At 30.2% G+C, this 23,363-nt stretch overlaps 4 protein-coding genes across 7 annotated transcripts; 3 read left to right on the top strand and 1 right to left on the bottom strand.

Annotated features, from left to right (window-relative positions):
• Positions 1-454: 454 nt before the first annotated feature.
• On the top strand, positions 455-8,394 carry LOC143195971 (uncharacterized). The gene is made up of 8 exons (XM_076403520.1): positions 455-657; positions 1,087-1,291; positions 4,671-4,837; positions 4,897-5,036; positions 6,522-6,636; positions 6,685-6,777; positions 6,831-6,986; positions 8,266-8,394. Exons 1-8 carry the CDS (start codon positions 472-474, stop codon positions 8,317-8,319), a joined length of 1,116 nt encoding a protein of 371 aa, XP_076259635.1. The 5' UTR covers positions 455-471; the 3' UTR covers positions 8,320-8,394.
• A 1,349-nt stretch (positions 8,395-9,743) lies between these two features.
• LOC143195970 (coronin-2B) lies at positions 9,744-18,162 on the top strand. 4 transcript variants are annotated; one of them, XM_076403518.1, is made up of 11 exons: positions 9,744-10,114; positions 10,460-10,548; positions 13,700-13,897; positions 13,969-14,085; positions 14,364-14,513; positions 14,565-14,729; positions 14,798-15,109; positions 15,194-15,431; positions 16,505-16,630; positions 16,686-16,861; positions 17,249-18,162. In XM_076403518.1, the coding sequence occupies exons 2-11, from the start codon at positions 10,534-10,536 to the stop codon at positions 17,366-17,368; spliced, it is 1,617 nt and encodes a 538-aa protein (XP_076259633.1). In that variant the 5' UTR covers positions 9,744-10,114; positions 10,460-10,533; the 3' UTR covers positions 17,369-18,162. The 4 variants fall into 4 exon arrangements, with proteins under 4 accessions (XP_076259633.1, XP_076259630.1, XP_076259634.1 ...); XM_076403515.1 differs by lacking the exon at positions 10,460-10,548 and having other exon boundaries at positions 9,884-10,114; XM_076403519.1 differs by lacking the exons at positions 9,744-10,114; positions 10,460-10,548 and adding an exon at positions 11,233-11,453.
• Positions 18,163-19,400: 1,238 nt separating this feature from the next.
• Positions 19,401-20,590, bottom strand: bou (glycosylphosphatidylinositol anchored membrane protein boudin). The gene is made up of 4 exons (XM_076403522.1): positions 20,431-20,590; positions 20,167-20,322; positions 19,919-20,062; positions 19,401-19,748 (listed from the first exon to the last, which is right to left on the bottom strand). The coding sequence occupies exons 1-4, from the start codon at positions 20,483-20,485 to the stop codon at positions 19,540-19,542; spliced, it is 564 nt and encodes a 187-aa protein (XP_076259637.1). The 5' UTR covers positions 20,486-20,590; the 3' UTR covers positions 19,401-19,539.
• A 34-nt stretch (positions 20,591-20,624) lies between these two features.
• Rpe (ribulose-phosphate 3-epimerase) lies at positions 20,625-23,062 on the top strand. The gene is made up of 5 exons (XM_076403521.1): positions 20,625-20,686; positions 20,780-21,081; positions 21,144-21,348; positions 21,429-21,556; positions 21,851-23,062. Exons 2-5 carry the CDS (start codon positions 20,791-20,793, stop codon positions 21,965-21,967), a joined length of 741 nt encoding a protein of 246 aa, XP_076259636.1. The 5' UTR covers positions 20,625-20,686; positions 20,780-20,790; the 3' UTR covers positions 21,968-23,062.
• Positions 23,063-23,363: the final 301 nt, after the last annotated feature.

The following is a 23,363-nucleotide window of genomic DNA, read 5'->3' as shown; positions in this document are numbered from 1 at the left end:
TAAATGATAATGTAATATAATAACATAATATATAAACGCATTATAGTTGCAATTTATTTGATACATATTACTAGAGATATGCGACTTTTTAACAATATTTTAGAAAAGTCGAAATTGCTTGTCCTCCCTTTACCCTATAGACTGTTAATTCGTCAATATTATAAATAAAGCAGTTGACTTATTACAAAAAGTGCAGTAACTTTACTTAGAATTTAGGGTAATTTATGTTAGGTAAAAGATTGCCTTATAAATAATTATTTTATATAGGTTTTAAATGTACATAATTTGTCCCTAAATATATGTATATAATTAATATAAAGAGAATATAAAATGAGATGAGACTAATACAATTTATTTAATGTCAATCAATATCATATATTAATAATTCAGTAATTATCTGTTAATAAAAAATATTAGGGCACTGTCAGTTATAAATAAACACTAAACGGAGACCTAGTGGTAGTCGTGAATATGACACAGTTGAAATTTTTAAATCAAACTCTTGAACTTGTGCAGCAAGTCGCAGGTCGATTACATCAGGTAAAATGTATTGTTATAGCTGAGATAACTTTGATCGTGGCAGATGTAGTAACTTCCCGAGATATGAAGACAAAAACGTTATTCATGGTTTATGCGTTAATATATGGACGAATATTTGTAAGTGGTTTTTGTAATCATATATTACAAATACCATATATATATATATATATATATATATATATATATATATATATATATATATATATATATATATATATATATATATATATATATATATATATATATATATATATATATATATATATATATATATATATATGTGTGTGTGTGTGTGTGTGTGTGTGTGTGTGTGTGAATATTAAGGGATTTTATCTGTTTGGCAAGAGGAAAAAAGTGAAAACAGTATGAGTTTTGATTTGTTACTATCTATGAATATATAATATATCTACGAAGATAACTATCCGACAGTTATTTTTAGATTTGTTTGATAGATTCAGCAAGTTAACACTCCTTATTCTTCACATTAAACTAGTTTATTATTTAATTTATAAAATCAATATATAGATTTAATACGATTTATTTTAGTTTATAGGCAGTGCCATAACATTGACAATCTCTACTCACAAGTTTCTACATTATTGCAACATGGTTGACAACTTGTTTGTGCCTATGACATCCTCAAACTTTGGCTCAACCCATAGATTGCTGAAACAAGGGCAACGACTGGATAAAGCATTTCGTGTCGCTTATCTTGTAACTTTCCTTGCGATATGCGCTCCGTGTTATGGTGGTAATTTTGTAAAAATATTTTGAGTTAATATAAAATAATATAGTCTTTCCAATAAAACAACCAATACACATCATAGATGACATCGAATATACTGCCAAATGCAGTTTGTGAAAATTTTAAAACGTTTTCAACTGAGAGAGGATATTTCCTTTTCATGTTCCCTAGTTAAATAGAACCAGAATGCTGTGTGATGCCTAACCGGTAGGTATACTATAAAATTCTAAGTTAATGCACTAACATCATGACCAAAATACATTTTGATGATATGCATTGACTGATTTATTGGGTAGACTATATAATAGATTGTTACTATTTGTTCGTTACTTAATATTGTACAACAACTTAAACACTAGGTGAATATTTAGGAGAACCCATCAGACCTTATTTAGTCTCAACAGTAATTGTTATTAAAAATAGATATCTGGGCGTTGTTGGAGAACTTCTTCAATAGCTCTCGTAGCAAACTGCCTTTGGAGCCCTTTCATTTGTTTATTGTTGTTGATTCACTTTCAGCCTTGGTTTCTCACAGCTAACGATTCCAGCTACACTTTCTTGCGAATTAATGAAACCCTTTACTTTACTTTATCTAATTTATTTGCACTAATTAAAATTAAATGGACCAAGGCGACCTTTAATTTAGTTCTTTCTATTCTCGAACTTGAGTTATGAATTGTTTACAGCCCCTAGGTTCGCCCTATTTAAGGGGGCATGTATGTCACGCCTACTCTGAAAGCATGTTACTGTATTTTTCAATCTTCTCTTCTAACCAATAGCCAATTATAAAGGTGCCATGCTCAAAATACGCCGGAGGTCACTTAGCGGTCAGGTAAATGTGATCAAACACTGACCGACAAACTGCCAGAGGGATCCAAAGTACCGCGGTAAATCTATAAAAATGTAAATATTATAAAGCCGTATATTGGGAAATAAGTATTATAATTTTATAAACGTAATTAATAATTTTACTCGTTTATCTTTCTGACATCCTTAACAGTAATAATATTTATTTATTAACACTGCTGATTTTTTCTGTTAAATATACTTCACTGCATTTCAATAAAACCAAATGTGTTGTTTATCTTGAGTCCAAAACCTGATCGATTGCTATTCGAAGGTTGTAATAGTTAGATATTAACATGACAGTTGAGCTTTTTATGTTCTGAGTAACGGTATCTTTCGGTTTCTGAAGATTTCGGTATAATTAATCAGTCTTATAATATCTAGATGGATTTACGACATCTCTTAGGACTTTGTTATGAAAAATGTGTACTTTATTTACATTTCTTCAGCAATTTATTATATATGGATAATTGAAATCCTTCCTAATTAACCAATACATTTTTCTACAGTTCTTTTTTTTCTCTTTTTAATGTGCTCTATTATATAATTTTTATTATTATTACACTTAATGGTTCAACAATCTGCCCACTAGACAATAAGCCTTTTTTATGAATATATTGTGTACGTGACATTTTCTACATTTTCTAAGATAACCTCCTTGTAAAATATTATTTTAAATAGCTAGTCCTATTCTAAAGTCCATATGTGTCCTATAACCAAATCGAATCGTGTTAAACGTTTTAGTCTGTTAACTTCACTACCACGTCGCACCTTTAGTAGATTAGCGAATACACTGGGGTGCACTAACACTCTTTTGAAGTACTTAACAGAAACATTTTGAATTACATTCGTTATGGATTCTAGAGGGATATCGCATTGTATCACTTCAATAGAGACAAAGTACGGAGCATCGACAATAGCACGCAACATTTTGTTTTGGAACCGTTGTATGGTGGCTATATTAAATTAATAATTATAATTATTAAACAGACTTAAATATTGATTTGTCCAGCAATACCTTGTTATCAATAATAACTTGGATTTGTTTCCGATAGGCTAATACACTTATATAGTTCAGGGGGATGTAACTCCAATGGTAAACTCTGGGGCAATGTTTCCATTAGTCCAATCATTGGTGGCGCTGAGAATGTGACATTCATTGTCATTCCGTATTCTCTTTTCTGTAAAGTTTCAAACCTATTACTCGTTAATAAATCATCTGCAAAATTCTTACTAACATTTCTATTTGTTCCCCACGTGTACAAACTGGCAACGTTAAAATGACTTTATTTACAATAAAACTTAAATCACAAAGATTAGACACGTGTAATTAGTTAGTGATGGCAATTTTCTTTGTCTCTATATAGCTATACGCATATATATATATATATATATATATATATATATATATATATATATATATGCGGTTTTCCAATATACTTCTCGATATATATTTGTTTTTTACACCGTCACCATCAGGATGTCGGCCACAAGGTAAAATATCGATATTTTTTCGGCCTCCCTAATCAGACGTCTTTCAAGGGGTTGAAATGTTAATGTATTCCTTCTGGCTCTTGGCCTCTCCTTATTTTAAGTGTCTTATTCAGTCCCAGATACGCCTGGCTTCACACCTACAAACATTTTTACAGGATCGATAACATACGTATATTTGACATGTAGTGTATTCAAAGTTTTTTTGTACATACGTCATCAAGATGATTAATGTATTGCCTAATGTATGTATTGATTCGAACGCGTAAACGAATGAGCCTGTTAAAGTCGTCAGGTTGCCAGACGTACAAAAAATTCTTGAAAGCAATAATGATATGAGGTTATAACTCTAACCTCTACACTATTGTGGCTATATATTTAACTGTATATTTAGATGTACTATAATGTTAAAATAAATTATATTTAATAACATTTTTGTTCAATTATTTTATTTAGATTAGAATTTTATTGTGTGTCAAATCCAAACTAAACTAAAACTCAGAGTTGATTACACAAATTTAGATGACGTATGTACAAAATAACTTTGAATAGACTATAAATAAACTTGGCATAAATAAACAAAAAAAATTCTACAGGCTTAAGTCCTGTTTGGGTTTGGAAGTATTTATCCGGTATATTTCTTGAATTATTCTTACAGTTTTATTACTTACACCTCTTTGTTCTGATATAACTCATATTGTGTTTCTTCTTAGTCTCTTTTTAGTATTTTTTTCCCAAATCAAGGTTAGGTGTTACGAATCACTTATGATTCGGATCGGGGCGGAATTTACCACACCACTTATGGCTTTGGAACAAAAGAGAAGCTTTATTTAGATCATGGTCATTTATACAGACTCGATACAAATTACAGCGCCATCTACTAACTCTTCTTCTTCTTTTCTACACTGGCTCTTGTATCGATATAAATCATATATATAACAGTTTGAAGGTTTTTTCTACTTGTTTTTGTGGATGCTCCTTCTTATTTAACTAGTATAATTGATACTACATTATTAAAATGGTTATTAAAACAAGCGCTTCATTTTAGGTGAAATTAACAAAATATTTCCATGGTTGAACTATATCAAGAAACATTACAACATCATGTATTACGAAGCACTTGCCATACAGATATTCAATTTGCAAGTATTGGCAATAGTGACGCAGGCATTATTGCAAGCTTCAATTATAACCATTTCGAATTTAATCGTCCAGGTAAATGTTTATAAACGTTATGTTTTCCGACAGAAACTAAGGGTTTTTTCAATTTTTAGGCTGACGTGTTCGCACAAGAAATCAAATGCAATAAAATTCTTAATGTAAAAGGATTTTTCGTAAAATTCGATGGAAGTTATCAACGAAAAGTGTCGAAGGAACTTGTAGAAATTTATAAAAAACACCTCAAATTTCTCAAGTAATTAAAATAGATTTTTATTATTATTAGATGTGAATTCGTTGATAACATTTTGATGATATAATGGAAACAAAAGGGCATAATAATTGAGTTTTTCTTGCACTAGTTTAAAGATAATACACACACAGAATTCCTTTCGCACACCAAACACTTCCCTGACCTATTTCGTATTTTTGGCTTTGGAGTTGGGATCACGCCATTCTTCAACACTTAACAGAAGTTCTAAGACAGAGTCAGAGATAGTGATAAAAAATTTGGGATTTTAGGTCATTAATTGATATTCTGAGATTACTTTAACAGCTTTATTTAATACACCTATCTAAACACTTTAAGAGTCTATAAAAACGAACTAATTAATAATCTATATACAACAACAACGTATAACAACGAGGTTTTTCTCTTAACTAACACTTATATATATCTGGCAACTACATAACTCGAAAATCCCTAAAAACTAGTAACATTTCATTATTGTAACACAGTTTCCTTCTTTTAACTAACTAATAAATATTTCATTATATATTATATTATTATTGTATATTATTATTATATTAAATTTAACAAAAAAATATATAAAATCGTTATGTTATTGAATGTTACTCCAAATACATCCATTACACATATCCTCTTCTTTTTTAGTTATTATTCTTAATGATTGAACAATCTGCCCAGTTGGCAATCAGCATTTATTATGATTATAACGCACTATATATAGTTTATTCAAAGTTTTTTGTATATACGTCATTGATTGAACTAAAACTCAGAGTTGATGCGCCAACACTGCGACGTTTTGATGTCACAAATTTAAATGACATATATACGAAATAACTTTGAATAGACTAATACTAATAGACTAGTAAGACACGGATAGTTTTCCAATTCGGCTCCACTCGGAAATGATCGGAATGAAAGTCTTTATTACTGAAAGTTGAAAGATCAGTAGTAGTAGTAGTAGTAGCTGTCATATTTGTTACTACTAAAGTTTTTAAATCTTTAATAGTTGTTGCAACATTCCTTTTTATTCTTTATGTACATAAGAACGCAAATATATTTACTACCTGCAACTTTTATTAAGGAATCGTAATACGAATTTGAAATTAAACCCAACAAAACTTACACAGCAAAAAAATTCGCTTGCTATAATTTCTTATACAAGAATTTTGGTTCTGAATAATTGCATGAGTAAACTCGATATATATACACGTTTTTGAGAAAGAGTGAATTTATTGTTTAAAATGTATACTTGGCAGCGTTGCTTGAATAGGCGGGGTGTCGGACAGGTATGGCTGGTTGCCTGTCAATGGTTGCATTTTACTTTATTTTATGTATTTCTAGCCCATATTGTACAACTTATATAAATTTTAGATCTTTTTTTCCATATAAAATTTAACTATACTAAATCTCACATTCTTTCATACGCATGTCTGGATAGGGAAGAATGTTTATAGCTACCAAATAGTAATTATTTTAAATTTTATTAAATAGGTACATCCACGAATATCGTGGATGTCCCCATGTCAGGTCTGTAGGCTTAATAATATTATATGGAGGACTTGGTGTAGTGTCTTTTACAGCAGCCTGTTTCTTATTATTGAATTCGGTATATCAGTATATTAAATTTTGAATGTAATGTGTTACTGATATTTAGTTTCAAGGAATCTTAATGTCAATTCTTTTGATGATTACATTATCTTTCTATTGTTGGACAATCTTCGACGCTGCACAAATATTAGATGACAAGGTATGTGTTAATTTTTTAAAAACCTTATCGTATATTGTTTGGTAATCTTTTAGTTCGTCGAAGTATATGAGTCCTTGTATAACACATCATGGTATACATGGAATACCTCGAATAAAAAATTCTATCTTCTGCTACTAATGAGAATGCAACAACCAGTCCAATTTTGCATAGCTTTTAACATAACCATTAACAGGGAATACCTTACAAAGGTCAGGTTTTTAGTTTATAGTTTTAATAAGTTACGGGTCTGGCACGTAGATATCGTCTGTCATTTTTGACACTTCACTCAGTTAAAAAATCCCGCTACCATATTGAATGCTCTATAGCTTTGCTAAAAAGAAGTTAAGTAAGTTTGGTTTTCATAAGAAGCTTATGTGGTCTTTATATTTTTTTTTTCGTTATGATTTCCTGCATCATCATCATCGTTTGGGGCTTATTCACACAAACTTTTAATTGTTATATCCGGAGATCTGGCTGGCCATGCTAAATCGCCACTTCGCAAATTAGTCTTCGTGGAAAAACATCACTCAATAATTGAATTATTGAACGAGCTGTGTCTGCTGTAGCCCCATCTTGCTGAAACCATAAGTTCCATTCCATTTCAGGCACAAGAAAATTTCGAATCAGATCTTGGTACCGTTCAACAGGAACAGTAACTAAAACATATTGGCCATTTTCAAAAAAATAGGGACCAGTAATGTTTCCAGCATAAATACCACATCATACAGTTGTTTTTAGTGAATGCAATGACGTTTAATGAATTAATTGAGGATTCTGCGTTCTCCAAAACCGACTGTTCTGTTTAATGGCGTGGCCAATGAGAAGAAAGTGGGCATCATCACTCCTTATCAATTTAGATAAGAAATCTTCAATTTCATCAAACAGCCTTCAGACACTATATCTGCTTGTTCTTGGGACGTTTATTTTTCCATAATAAAAATTGGACCTCTACACAACAAAGTGGTTAAAGCGAAACTGAGCTAAACATCACATAACCAAGATGGTGCGCAAACAAAATGGCAGCGGGACTTTTGCCCCACCCCAAACTACCTAAATGATACGTTAAAACATTTCATTTATTCCGATTAGTAATTTACAATTTACTGAAGCCTTAATGAAAAAACCTTTAGTCAAATAAAACAACAACAAAAAACAACTATAACAAATAATATTGTTTAAATATTATTTATGAGGAAAGTACTGTTGTAGTACATACTATGTTGTATAGGTGCATGTATAGTTTTTGACATAAGTATTGGTCTGAATATTTCAACTATCTTGTCGTAATGTGTGTGACCATTTAGTACCACTTTACTTTATGGCACGGTTTTGAAATCTTTAATTTCAACATATCACCAGTGGGTTAAAATAAGTATAAGTTAAATCCAGTTTAAGAAAACCTTTAAAATCCATTAAATCTAAATATCATATTTATTTTGTTATAGTTATATATCTAGCTTCTAATAATTTGTTACTTTTCTTTTTCAGTATATCAAATTGTCCTATATCTTACTTACATATTTATATAAATACCATATCTAAGACGTTATCATAACACCTAAGTCAATATTAGTTTGTTCTCTTTAATATATTTGATATTAGATGTATAAACTGCATAATAAAATATACTATTCGAAGTTTATGTGAATTTTATTTTAAAAGAGAATTTTATTTATTATTATATAAGTGCTAATATGCTAGCTAATAATCTTGCTAGGATCAAATCGATATATTTTCAAATCAATACATTATTTTTTGCTCTTCAGAGTAACAAATTTATAAAATATCAATATTTTCTCACCAATATCAACAAAATGATTTTTTAACAGACTAATGAAAATTTTTACGAAGTATACGTATAGTATACTTCAATTTCAATCTCTGAAAAAATATAGAGCCACAACGCCACTGGTACAAATATTTTTGTATATCTGTGTATTAAATCCACAAAACCTTATTTAAACCTATCAACAAAATGATTTTTTAACAGACTAATGAAAATTTTTACGAAGTATACGTATAGTATACTTCAATTTCAATCTCTGAAAAAATATAGAGCCACAACGCCACTGGTACAAATATTTTTGTATATCTGTGTATTAAATCCACAAAACCTTATTTAAACCTATCAACAAAATGATTTTTTAACAGACTAATGAAAATTTTTACGAAGTATACGTATAGCATACTTCAATTTCAATCTCTGAAAAAATATAGAGCCACAACGCCACTGGTACAAATATTTTTGTATATCTGTGTATTAAATCCACAAAACCTTATTTAAACCTATTGAGCAATTCTGAAAAAAGAAATCTAAAATGGTTGGATTTTTAGGGTGTCAAGGTTGTATAACCCCTTAAATATCTTTGAAACATTTATGGTGGTATATTGCTAGTTATCTGGAGACAGTTTAAATATTTATTATACAGAGAAAACATATCGATATATAGCCAATTTGATTACAAATGTACTCAAAGAGAACTTTATGACCATACTATATAGCAAAAGATTTATTAATTTAGAGGTGCAGTAGTATTATTGGTTGCGTTATTTCAATATTATATATTTTGGAAATAATTTATCAGAAATAAAGTTATTGTTTTGAAATAAAAAAGACGACAAAATAGAAAAGTTTGTTATTTATTTATTTTCTTTTATTATTTTTAAATTGTTAATGTTTATTTTAGTTTTAACTGATTTTGTCAACCCATAGTGTATTACTGGTTATCAAAATCTATTAGTAATATCCTAAAAAAGTTAAAATTAACTAAAATATAAATAATTTGCACTACATAGATGACTTTCTACTTGCTAATTTTTTGATATCCTATATTGATTATTACTAGTTTACTAGAATTTAATATCTGACACAACTTGAAATATTATTAACAGTTAATAAATGACACATAAATACATAAAGACGTTATATATACATTTGTGTCTGTTTTATTTCAATTTTATGAATTATACCAGTGGATATTCAAACGTTTAAAACCAAGATCTTTACATATCAAAACTTATTTCACCGTATCCCTTCCCGCTGTCATGTTGTAAGTATGACAATTGAATATCCGCCTGGAATAGTTCGTATGGCGTCAGAAATCAAAACAAGACATACTGTTAGTTCAATTTGTGCCGCGTCTATACTAATAAACAAGTTTGATTCTATTTGAACGTATAGTTTGAGAACAAAGTTCTAAATTAAAACGTTAAAAGCCAGTTGATTGTCTCATTTTTCACGTCGCCGACTATGATTAGCGAATCCGATAAAGAGTGTTCGCCGCAAAAACAATTGAGTATTATTGATAATAGGTCGTGTACAAAGCCTACTAAACGCGTAAGTGTTTATTTTCAAATATTTCCTTTTCTTTGTTTACACTACACAATATCGTTTGTAAAAACTAGTGTAAATTACAACAAAAACATGATACACTATGAGAAATGAAAGGCTGGGAAAGTTACAGTATTGATTCAGATCAAGTTTTTATATGCGATTTTATCGATGTACAAAAGTAGTGTCGCATTTTTCATTACTTCATAGTTCAAATTATACTTCGCAAAATATGTATCATGTCCATGTGAAAGTATTGTTATAAACATTAAACTCTGAAATTGATTTGGATCCGATAAGATAAAAGTGTTAATTCAATTTTATTTTTATTTTTTATTTTTTTTGTTTTAGTTTTTAATTCCGTTCTCCTGAATGTGTTCATTTAGTTTTGCATGAATTTTTCTTTTAAAAACTAGTGTTGGACCATGACTAATAACCAGGTAAGTTTTTTACTTTGTTTTGGTACATGTTGGTGAATGTTATTAGTATTTTGTATTTATTTAGTGTAAATTAAAGTAGCTATAGAGGGACATAAAATTTCAATATTTGTACAAAAATGTTAGAATTATGTATTAAAATAAAAAAAGATCTATAGAATGTTTGGATAATCATATTTAGGTCAATGAAAATAAAATCAATGAGAGATATCAGTTTGTAAGGCATTGCCATAGTGAAATACTGAATTATATAATACGATAGTGATTTTTTAAACAATATTCAATATGAGCTTTTTTGTACAAATTGTTTTAATTGTTGAAAATGATGAAATAAAATATAGGAAGCGGAATGTTTCATAACAAATAAGTTTTTTCATTATTAGATATGATTTTATATAACCAGCAAATATATATAATATAGTTTCTTCAGACTGTTTTTATAAGTGTCAATGAATGTCCGAAATTTATTGATGGATTTTTCTGATCACTTGGTATATTTTCAATTCATTTAATTTGATTAGTATGATAATCGCATTGTCTCCTTGTCATTAGCTTGATAATATCAGCGATTATATTTTATTATTTATGATTAGGTCATGTTATCTATACTTAGACCTAGAAACAGTTGAGTGACGTTTAGATAGCTACGCTATTTTCTTAATCTACAGGTGATACAAGTTTTCGACCGATATTAATGAGTTTATCACTCGATTTTTTAGCCGTCTCTTTAGATAAGGTATCAAAACTCGGAGACCCAGCGGATGACTACCGTTTGACGATAAAAAGAAAGCCTAATGATGTTAGTGAGCTATTATTACCTTTACGGTTCAATTGTTCGACTTTTACCGAAAAAGTGAATGGTGGTGTTTTTTTTTGCGCATTTACACGATATCTGAATTCAAATTATGGTAAAAGCATATTAAACAGTTAGTTTTTAAGCATTCAGTGACCGCCTAATTTATCAAAAGACACCGTTTACTTAATTTTGCGGTTTGGAGACGACAAAACGACCTTCTCAATGTCATCGAGGCAAAAAGCGCGAGAAACTCGGTGGGCGTAAATTCAGTAAATAAGAGGGTCTTTTAGCACTCCTCTACAAAACAAATATTGATTGTATTAAATTATGGCGGTAAACTCGCTATTTGTACTAAAGGATTATTGTGTCATAAGTTTTTCTCGAATTGTTAAATACGATTAACAGGATCAGTACTAGTAATTTCGGACATGACGGGATATAAGCAGATGCACGTAAGACAACGTAACAACCAAATTTTATCATAATTCTTTTTTAAATTATATTTTACATCAATTACTCATAATTTTTTCCAATCAAGCATCTATAACTTCACTGCCTTTCTAACATCGCTTATTTCTGTAAAAATATCAATTGTGTTTCGAAAAAGAACTTTGCAACTTTGAGTATGAATTTATAATGATGGATAATGCGATATAATTAATTAATCCCCCGCAATAAAATAAGATACACACGAGTCGTGAGGTCATCTCTATTAAAAATAACATTCTTAATATGTAAGAATGTTTTCTCGTGTTCCATACTAATGAGAACTAATTATTTCGATGTGTCACTTCTAGCATTGACGGAAAACGTGAAAATTAGCACGTCACTTATTGAAAATCATAACACAATATGTAACACGTGTAAAAAATCATCATTACAATTGCTAGTAAACACTTTAAAGACACACATAAAGTCTATTCAAAGTTTTTTTGTACATACGTCATCAAGATGTTTAATGAATTGCCTGCCACAATTTGTAAATTCATTTAAGAATCAGACAATATTATCCTTCTCATTTTATTCTACTTAAAAAGAGACACAATGCTGTCTGATTAGTTCGAACGCGTAAACGAATGAGCCTGTCAAAGTCGTCCGGTTGTCAGACGTATGCAAAATTCTTCAAAACAATAGCGTTAAGAGGTTATAACTCTAACCTATAACTATTGTGGCTGTATAATTAACTGTAGTTTTTAGATGTACTATAAAGTTAAAATAAATTATACTTGATAACAATTTTATTCAATAATTTTATTTAGAATTCTTATTATCAACTGAATTAAAACTCAGAGTTGATGCCGCAACATTGCGACGTTTTGACGTCACAAATTTAGATGATGTAAATCCCCGAAAGGCAAGATTTGATTTTACAGCTACTTGTGTGAATAAGAATTTTCAACAAAAAAATTGTATGACAGCTGACAGTTTGAGGTTAGTAAAAGTAAACTTTAACCGTCAGCTGTCATAGTGATTTTTAACTTATCTACGCTTTATCCGGAAAATAACAGGAACAAACCTTCGTTATAAACATATATTTTTAAGGTGATATTAGTTAAATTGAAAGTAAGAAAACAGATATTTATTAACATGATTGCAATCCATCGTACCGCCTAAATAAAATGTCTTAGATTGTAAAAATGTAGTTCATACATTTGAACATTTGTTTCGTTGAGTGTATTTTTAATGACACTTAAGATCAGAGGAGGCCGTTTTGTTTACTGTTCATGAACCTGATGGATAACTAGAGCGGAAGCAGAATTATGTTATTTCCTATTACTCATTTTTATCCAGATGTATAATAAACATTATTAAATGTCTAAATGGGTTACTTTATGATCGATTTTTATGACGTTACATTATTTTAGGATATTTTACATACGATACATTTCAATTAGCTTTATAACACGGTAATTTAAGAACTTTTCACGGTTATAGTTTTAGAAAATGTGAAATTATAGCAAAGATGCATATAATATTTAAAACGTTCGAAGAACAAGTTTACCATTGTATTTTTCCGTTTTGACTGAGTAGATTTTTCGAATATAAATCTGTAACTCTTGATTTTCCTTGCCCTGTTTGGCTTTTGTTCGTTTCGTTTTGGTGTTAATTAAATTAACATAAAATATTGAGTTAATTAATCAAAACTTTTGATTGGTAATTATTACATGTGCCTATTTATGGCTGAAAATATAACAGGCAATGAAAAAATGGATCGAATCTGAACTATTGGCGAAAAAATGTGAGGACCTTTTCGTTTTGTTTGTTTAATTTTCGAAATTTGAACGTCACTGTCAATTGTCACTGTCGATTCTGAAACAGAGGTAAACACAGATATTGGTCATTTTTGTAATTTTTTAGATATGGTTTAAAGGAGTGAGAAGCTCAAAATTTCGGCATGTATACGGCGAACCGGCTAAAAGAGATAAATGCTACGAAAATATCCAGATAACAAAGAACGCGCACGATTCCCAATTTTGCGCGGTGAATCCGAAATTCTTGGCCGTCGTGACGGAAGTGGCCGGTGGTGGAGCCTTCATTGTGGTTCCCTTAACCTGTGTAAGTTATCTAAGGGCTGTCTTATCTGGTTCCACCGTTAATAAACTGCGTTTTTTTCGGTAATTGTCTAGACTGGGAGGCTCGACTTCAATGCCAGTAAGGTGACTGGGCATTCCGGGCCCATTCTTGACATTAAATGGAACCCTTTTAATGACAACGTGATTGCTTCCTGTTCGGATGATTGCACGGTAAGTTAAGTAAAGATAATGTTATTTTTTTATCAATATTTATTTATTGGCCAGTGTTATAATGAAAATTCTGTTAACCACCAGTAAAATACTAGTTTGTTTTTTATCACAATAGGATAGATTAAGAGGGGAAATAGGTGTAGGGCGGCGTATTTCGTGTAATTTTTATAAATTTATTTATTTATTATTTTTATAAATTTATTTTTTATATGTTCCTGGGATATTTTCATTATGAAACAAAATAATTTCAATATGCACAATTTATTTTATTGTTTTAGATAAAATTATGGCACATTCCTGATGGCGGGTTAGCAGTACATTTAAACGATTGGTTAGTGGAACTGCAAGGCCATAAACGGAGAGTTGCGTACATTGAATGGCATCCCACCGCAGAAAATGTCCTTTTCAGTGCAGGTTTTGACCATTTGGTGAGTACCTGTTGCGGGGCTCTAACTTAAATTATTTATTACTTCGTTCAGGTCATCGTGTGGAATATTGAAAAGGGCGAGGCCATCAACGTAATTGACTGTCATCGGGATGCGATCCATTCAATGTCACTGAATAGGGATGGGAGTCTCTTGGCGACTACGTGCAAAGACAAGAAATTGAGAGTCATTGAACCAAGAAGCGGCATTGTTAAATCTGTAAGAACAACCTGATTTGTATCAAATATCTTTGTTGAGTTCTTACGTATGTTCCTGTTTTCTGTTAGGAAGGCATTTGTCACGAAGGTTCCAAAGCCAGTAAGGTGACCTATTTGGGATCATCGGGAAGGCTTTTAACCACTGGTTTCTCCAGACATTCAGACCGAAGATACGCCGTTTGGGACGAGAATGATCTCTCTAAGCCACTGTTCTCAGACACCATCGACAGTTCGTCAGGGATAGTATTTCCGTTTTACGACCCGGACACTAATATAGTGTTTCTGGCGGGTAAGGGCGACGGTAACATTCGATTCTACGAGATATGTAATGAACCGCCGTACATTCATTACCTGAGTCAAGTGATTTCGGGGAATCCCCAAGTAAGTACTCTAACATTGTGATGTTTATAAAGCAAGGGATTCTATTAGCGGAAACTTATTCAATTTTTCTTTTTGATTATGCAGAGAGGATTGGGTGTTATGCCTAAACGCGGCTTGAATGCTATGCATTGCGAGATATATCGATTCTACAAGCTCCACGCTACCAAGGGTCTCTGCGAGCCCATCAGTATGATAGTACCAAGAAAAAGTGATCAATTTCACGAAGACTTATACCCAGACACTGCCGCTGGCAAGCCAGCTCTTACTGCCCAAGAATGGATAAAAGGCTCCAACTCAAATCCGATCCTTATTTCAATGAAAGGTATTGTTTCTTATTTTACTAAAAATGTTTCAATAATATCTCGCTAATAAAAATCCTTGATTCACGTAATTGTTAAAAGAATTTAGAAACCATAAATTAGATGGTAGTCTTACTTGAGAAATATTAATATTTACAGAAAAAAATCACCTGTTGTTATGTTACCTGTTGATATAAGCTTTCATAGAAGCTTACACTTTCTCATGTCTTCAGGTTCTCTTTGTAAACCATGAAATCCAACATATGTTTTGCACTTTTCTGAATTGTATTGATACCTTATATGTTGAGTAAAAAATTAATTCGCCTTCATTTCGGTTAAGTCAATATCAGAGTAGTCAAAATAACAAACTTGTGTTGTTACCACTGTTAAAAAAAATTATTCGTTGTTGGCGAGAAAATACCATAGACATTATTTCGATATGATTACCGGCCTCCTACGATAAACATTATATGAATAAATAGCCTTTTTAATGGTAAAATGTATTCCAGAGATCCTAAATTGGTAATGACTCATTATTGGCTTTTGGCCTTTTACAATCAGCCATAGTTTTATAGTTCCATTGGGTTTTAATTTATATAGTCTTATATTTATTGATAATATATATGATATAGTGATTGATTTTCCTGAGAGCTTGTTAGCAGCGTTATTTTTCCATTGCACCCCAAAAATTGACCATAACAGTTTTTTGTCCGATCTCTAACATTGAACTCGCTTTGCAACTGAAGAACTGTAATCACCAAATTTATTATCCCCTTGTTTTGATTATGGTTGTTTACTGAAAATTCATTTAATCATATTTAAAAAGTTACGCTGCAATGTGTTATTGCTCATTTCATAGCATCAAATTAAATTTAATCAAGTTAAATGTTATGCTCTGATGAAAGATAAAATATTAAATGTCCATCGTGCTTCATGAACTTATTGAAAAACCTAGTATAAATGTGCGTATTGGTGAAAGATAGGTCTTTAGTTGTAATAATCATTTGTTCATTTTAAAAAAATTATTTTTTTATAAAAACATTATGTACCTATACCATATTTTATATTAAAATTATTGTTATATTCTGAATTTTAGGAGGAAATAATAGTTTAGATATCCACGCCATTAAACAACGAAAACAGAAGCATCAAGAGAAAGAGCCATCCGCCATTGATAACAACAGACGAAAATTTCAATTTCTTTCAACCGAAACTATTCCAGGTTAATTTCCTTGAACTACATGTTTGCTTCTTATTAAAAAAACATGCTCTTTTAGATTACAGGCCAAAGGATCTTATCGACGAAAAAATTAAGAAGACCAACACAAACCAAACCACGAAATTTCAACAACTGCAACAGATTTGGTCTAGTACCATAGAAGGGCCCAACAAAGACATTCCACTTATCAAAGAAATTAACAGTATTGGAGATAATATATTAACCGAACATGATGTGAGTTAGGTGTCTCGATAGAAAGTTTATATTTAGCTGTGGATTGCCTTAAATATAATTATAGGTTTATAAAGTCAAACCTCTAACTCGCATTCTACGGTTTCGATTCTGATATCAACTGAAAGATGTTGATCGTCACGAATAAACTGACACCGTTCACAGCATTCTTGATGATCTTTGTCGATCGGACTTTGTTTTCTTTCAATCTCTTGAAACTTGTAGGGTTCAAATATTTTTTTAGGGTATAGAATAATCTAGAATTCTCTAGATTTTTTTTTGAAACACTCCATAACGACTGAATTTCGAAGTGCGGTAAACGTTCTTTTGAGACACCTTCTATTTATTTGATCAGGGTGGTGTATAACGTTTTTAAATTTTCTTTTGCAGTTAAGGGCCGCGTATCAGTCCCAATCGGATGAAATCCGCAAACTGAAGAAGCAATTAGCTAACAGCGAACAGCGAGTGAAAGAGCTGGAGGAACACATACGACGTTTAACTGGAAAATAGATTTCCATCGGGAATCTATACCGACGCGCCTTTAAAAAAAAGAAAACAAGCTTTCAGCTATGCAACTAAATTTGTTCTGTGGAGGCAAAACGCATCACACATATAGTAAATCGCATCTTATAACTTATCTATTAAGCTTTGTCAATACTTTTTCATTTGAGGATAATAGTTATTACGGGCAGAAGTGTGCGGTGTAAAAAGTGTAATTTATTTTTGCTAAAAGAATCAAATTCAAAGTTGAATATCAAAAAACCGAATTTTGAATTATTGTGCACAAAAAAAATAGATTGATATTTTATATATTATATTTATATATTGAATACTCTTTATATGCCACTAATTGAAATTCGCAACTTTATACAAACATTTCATTATATAATTTTTTTAACTTTTTTTATCTTCCAAAGAATTCATTTTGGATCTTTATTTATTAACTATACTGGATACTATTGGTATCTAATTTATTTTATACTATTCAAAGCATCATATTGAATTTGTTATTATTTTGTTCTTGTATGGCTTATTTTTATATTTTTTATTTGTTATCGATAAAATTTTTCGTTGAAAAAAAGCAGTCAGCATTTATTTATTATTTACATTTTCCAAATATTATTGTTCCAGGATGGTGAGTGTAAGTTATTACACAAGGATATCATTTTATTGTTGATTTATTATTAACAAGTTACAAGGATGCTCTCGGCAAAGTAATTATAAAGAACAATTTTTAGATTAAGGCTATGCATTTTGTCAGTATTATTTATTTATAAACAAATACAGCTATTTTAAGAAGCAAATATTAATATAGACCCATTTAATGTTTTCCAATTATTTTTTAGATTTAGTTTCATCTAAATAATATATTTAGAATGAAACATTAAGTGAAGAAATGGGACATAATGTTTAAAAAATCCCGGGAAATAATAGTATCTCGTTGATCGATCAAATCAAAAAGAACAATAAAGCAAGAATTTGCTCTTTTTCTCTGTTATTATTTTCAACTGTTCTGTGTGAAGTCTAGACACTGAAAAAATAGACCTCTTTCTGTTCATTCTATGAACAATTAATTGAAGGTGAGGTGCTAGATAAATACATAGAATAAAGAAACTTTATTCTATGGACAATTAGTTCTTGCATATTAACAAAAAAACGAAGTTTTTTTGACCGCAGCTATGCAACCCTCATTGTCACATTTGACGTTTTGTGAAAAATCAAGCTATAAAATACCGGCTTATTTTTAATGAATTAATTCGCCTCCTCTTCGATTGAGTACGAAATTACAATAAATACTGTTCTGTTTACATTTCTCCGACAAATCAACTGCCCTGTGACATTTAGACGTCAAATAAGATCTCGGTGACGAAACTTTATTCTATGGATAATTAGTCCTTGCACATTAACAAAAAAAACGAAGTTTTTTTTGACCGCAGCTATGCAGCCCTCATTGTCACATTTGACGTTTTGTGAAAAATCAAACTATAAAATAACGACTTATTTTTATTGAATTAATTCGCCCCCTCTTCGATTGAGTACGAAATAACAATAAATACTGTTCTGCTTACATTTCTCCGACAAATCAACTGCCTTGTGACACTTAGACGTCTACAGATAGAATCAAAACTGATACAATTAAATCCAATACTTGGAATTTTGAGCGTGGAAAATTCTATAACTTATAAATTTTAATTTTCTTTTAAATTAATATACATTTTTTCAAATTGATCGACCAGAATACTCTTAAACGATTATTTAAATTTTGACGCTTTTGTCAAATTTTGGTTTTGTAAGTTCATATTAAAACATTGCAATGAATGACCAATGATTGATATAAAAATTTCAATTTCATTTATTTCCATGTAGTGTTATTTTGTAGTTGGCTGAACTAATTCTTCCATGCAATTTTTTACTTAATTTTTGAAAAAATGACACATAAAAGCTGGAAAGATCTATTTCAAAACCAATTTTTTTATTAATTATTTTATTTTTAATTACATTGGTACCATGGTATAAAATACTAACTATACAAAGAAACTGTATAAAAATATATATCTCACATTTATCATGTCATTTTTTCAATATAAAATCAATTATGGACGGAATACAATCAAATACTAGTAGTAATAAATATCACATAAATGAAATTGTACTTTTGATGTACATTAAAAATGAATGGGTCAGACAGAGAGAGCTAGAAAAGTACTAATAAGGGTAACACAAAAAATAAAGAGGTGAGAATATGTATTGCTAGTTGCAGCATTGCAGCCATCTCCTGTACAGGTATGGACACATGAACGATAGGTCAGGGTATCACCAGGTTGTTTCACATAGTTACAATAGTTTCCTAAGTCTAAAGAGGAGCAATACCTTTTGGTTCCAATACCTCCTATAATCATAATAAGAAATAACAATTAAAAAAACATAATAGGCAAATTTCTATAAGACTAAAACAATATAAGTTTTCACTATTGATACATAGAACTTTTTATTAATATTTGTGAATTAGTGCTGAATAGATTGAGATTAATAGGTGCAGGAACAATAATGAAGTAGTACCCCCCAAACCTGTCGATTTCACACAGTATTGAGCATCATATATGTGATCACAACTTTCTGGATAAACCTCATCACTGTTAATGATTGAGTCAGAGCAACCCAGATTATCAGTAGATGAACATTGATAGCATTTGATTGAAACACCTGTATTAGTAATGGATTTGGTTAATGTTGGATTAGTACATTTAAATATATAGTTAGTTAGTTAAAATGGTTATTTTTTTAATCAGGTTACACATCATTTGTACCTTCAAAACGACCGGTATGTTTTATACAATATTTTGCTCCATAAACTTCATCGCACGGTTCAGGTTTGATATCTATATCTGAGCTGAGCCATTCATTACATTGAAATGGCTCTAAACTGTTAGCGCCATTACACTGATAGCAATCCAGTCCAAATGCTATAAGCAAATTTGTTTTTAAATGTTTTAAATTCCAAATATCAAAAATAACCATTGTTATAAACATTTTTTAAAAAGGATGAGTTAGAATTGGCTTTAAATACTTACAGACATCACATAAGCTAATAATTACTGCTACCATTAAAATACATTTTGTGTACATTTTTGCTAAATATTTATTGAGAATAATACACAAGTAAGATAAATAACAAATCGATATGATACCACGCCTTAACCAGTATTTTATTGACAAACAATTTACATTAACCTTAAATCTTCTGCAACTTTTTGAACAAGTAAATTATCACCATAATTCTTTTATTTCTAATTTCACTGCGTCATAATAATTTGCTCCTCAAAATCGGTAAGATCATAAATCTCTAATTATTACCATTATCAGTATTTGGTGTACAAAATTAATTATATTATTTAATTACTACTGTTTGCCTCTTTATAGATAGGAAGAAAATGTCATATAAAACTAGGTTAGGTGGATTTTCTTGCCAGTTCTTTTCAAGTATGGAGAGAAGTTCAGTAAAGTGTAAGATAGGTCCTTCAATTTTAAACTCGGACTTGTCTCAGCTTCTTGCCGAGTCACAGCGTCTGCTTGACAATGGGGCTGATTATTTACATTTGGATGTCATGGACGGCCATTTCGTTCCGAACCTTACATTCGGACATCCTGTAGTGAAATGTTTAAGAAAGAAGATTCCTCATGCCTTTTTTGAAACACATATGATGGTTCAAGATCCCCAGAAGGTATATTTCATTTTGTTGTTTTTTCTTTAAATATTTTAAGTTAAAAACAAACAACGTTATAGTGGATAGAGCCAATGGCTGACGCAGGTGTTAGCCAGTATACATTCCACATTGAACCAGTGATAAAAGACGTTCTTCCATTGTGCCGTAAAGTACGGGAGGCTGGAATGAAAGTTGGTCTTGCTCTCAAGCCAGGTACTGGAATAGAGGCTGTTCGTCAATATATAAATCATGCTGATATGATCCTAATAATGACTGTAGAGCCAGGTATAGAGTAATACAATTATATGACAGTACAGCACAATACTTTAAATATTTATTGAGTTAATTGTGTGTTTTCATTTTAGGGTTTGGTGGTCAGAAATTTATGGCAGATATGATGCCAAAAGTACAATGGTTAAGGCATAATTATCCTTTATTAGATATTGAAGTTGATGGAGGAGTAGGTTTGAATACAATTACAGCTTGTGCAGAGGTAAAAATTACTTAATTGTAGTTAATTGTGAAATAAAAGAATATTTATTCAATCTACCATAATAATTTCATGCTATTTAAGCTTATCATTATAAATGTGGGTCACCTTTCATTAAATCATTATAAAAAATATTTTTCTAAAAATGTTTATTTGTTCATTAACTATGTCATTGAAATATCCAGTGGAGGTCAATGTTTTTTTTTCTAAATACTTTTAATTTTTTTTTCTAATCACTCATTGGTCACATGATTAGGAGTAACAATCTCTGTTTCTATCAAGAAAATTGTATTTTAGGCTGGAGCAAATATGATAGTGGCTGGTACTGCCATTATTGGGGCTTGTGATCAGAAGGCTGTTATTGCCAGTTTGAGGGAAACTGTGGAGCGTTCAATTCACAAGTGCAATGTGTAAGTCTGCATATAATATGTGATAACTAGGTAATAAAACAGTGGTTAACAGAATAATATCCTTTATATGTGTACACCTGTTGTTTTTATATGATAAATAGAACATCTCCATACTCTATTTCTTTAGAATTGTTACAGCTGTTTGAACCCACACTGTTAAGCGATATAAACAACATTATTCTGTTTACCTGAATTATTTGTAAGAAAAAACAACATTGTTACATATAGTATAATGCATATTCCTATTGTACTTAGGTGAATTGTTAACAATCATAGTTGTCAATTGACAAGCATTATTTTAAGGCATATTCCAAATTTATAATTAATATACAGGGTATCCCCTATGTGGGTTTGTTTTATTGGGAATACATTTCATTTGAACTCTTATTTTAGTTCGGTAAAAGTTAGTAAATAGGAATACATTTTGGATCTTTCTATTTATTTGTTTTTCTTAGAAAGTTAGAAATTCTATAATGATATAGTGTACTAATTTGAAATTAGTGATGAAATATTTATTTAAAGACTCTCTGGTAACATAAATGATCTCTTAGGTTTTGTGTGAATTTAACTACAAATAAGTACAAATTAGTTTTGTTTTTGTATCAAAATGTATTTCTATTGTGGAAACTTTATAGCTGATTTTTTACTATGTTAGTGAATTTTATTTATAAAAAGTGTTTTGACTCATTATTATGTAATACTGTATTGCATTTTGTCAAAAAATCTAACAAATGAAAGTTGTTGTTAGTAAAATATCTAATAGGTGGCTTTTTCCAATATTCTATTTTTATATGGGGTACTTTTTGTTGGATAATCTAGGAAAACTGTTAAATATGCAGTGTAGGTGTTGTAAGATTTGGTGTTTAAACCTTCCATTTCCGACTATTTTGTAGAAAACCAGTTTCACATTAGTTAGACCCAATTAGTCTGAAATTATTTAATAGGCATCGCGTTCAAAGCTTTAGTGGAAAGCCTATTTATATGTGAATCTACTTTTTTTAATTGTTATATTGTTATGTCTTCTCAACTTTTTTTGTAAAATCATATATTTTTTGTCAATTATACTAAAATTTATACAATAAAAATATTATTAGAAAAATTGGACTTTGATTGTTCTAACATTAAAAATGTGTAAATAACTTACGTTATTTTGGATATTGGTATTTCATAATTGCTGTAAACTGTTACAGATTCTTAAAACTTGTGGTTACGTCACAGAGATGTCATTGTTAACAAATTAACGACAAATATCAATTTTATCAAATAATTTACCCTGCACGTTGATTTTAGTGTTTCATATCAAAGATAACTTTTCTCAGTGTGATAGTATTCATATTTTTAGTTGAAAGTATTTTCGACAGATGACGCCGATTCATCTCCTTTCCTTATTTCTATATAAC

Source organism: Rhynchophorus ferrugineus, unplaced genomic scaffold, assembly GCF_030347505.1.
Source record: "Rhynchophorus ferrugineus isolate W39M unplaced genomic scaffold, kcgeb_rfMv2 rfM4, whole genome shotgun sequence".
Classification (NCBI taxonomy): Eukaryota; Metazoa; Arthropoda; class Insecta; order Coleoptera; family Curculionidae; genus Rhynchophorus; species Rhynchophorus ferrugineus.
This window is presented reverse-complemented; position numbering and strand designations above follow the sequence as displayed.

Bases quoted from the DNA above. Each gene is read 5' to 3' on its own strand.
- Rpe (XM_076403521.1), top strand. From the start codon at position 20,791: ATGTCATATAAAACTAGGTTAGGTGGATTTTCTTGCCAGTTCTTTTCA. The intron at 21,082-21,143 runs GTATATTTCATT...ACAACGTTATAG, and splicing joins TGGTTCAAGATCCCCAGAAG to TGGATAGAGCCAATGGCTGA. The intron at 21,557-21,850 runs GTAAAAATTACT...ATTGTATTTTAG, and splicing joins CAATTACAGCTTGTGCAGAG to GCTGGAGCAAATATGATAGT.
- LOC143195971 (XM_076403520.1), top strand. From the start codon at position 472: ATGACACAGTTGAAATTTTTAAATCAAACTCTTGAACTTGTGCAGCAA. The intron at 658-1,086 runs GTAAGTGGTTTT...GATTTATTTTAG, and splicing joins TAATATATGGACGAATATTT to TTTATAGGCAGTGCCATAAC. The intron at 5,037-6,521 runs GTAATTAAAATA...TTTATTAAATAG, and splicing joins AAACACCTCAAATTTCTCAA to GTACATCCACGAATATCGTG.
- bou (XM_076403522.1), bottom strand. From the start codon at position 20,485: ATGTACACAAAATGTATTTTAATGGTAGCAGTAATTATTAGCTTATGT. The intron at 20,063-20,166 runs GTACAAATGATG...TTACTAATACAG, and splicing joins ACATACCGGTCGTTTTGAAG to GTGTTTCAATCAAATGCTAT. The intron at 19,749-19,918 runs GTACTACTTCAT...TTATGATTATAG, and splicing joins GAAATCGACAGGTTTGGGGG to GAGGTATTGGAACCAAAAGG.
- LOC143195970 (XM_076403515.1), top strand. From the start codon at position 10,028: ATGATTAGCGAATCCGATAAAGAGTGTTCGCCGCAAAAACAATTGAGT. The intron at 16,631-16,685 runs GTTAATTTCCTT...ATGCTCTTTTAG, and splicing joins TTCAACCGAAACTATTCCAG to ATTACAGGCCAAAGGATCTT. The intron at 16,862-17,248 runs GTGAGTTAGGTG...TTTCTTTTGCAG, and splicing joins ATATATTAACCGAACATGAT to TTAAGGGCCGCGTATCAGTC.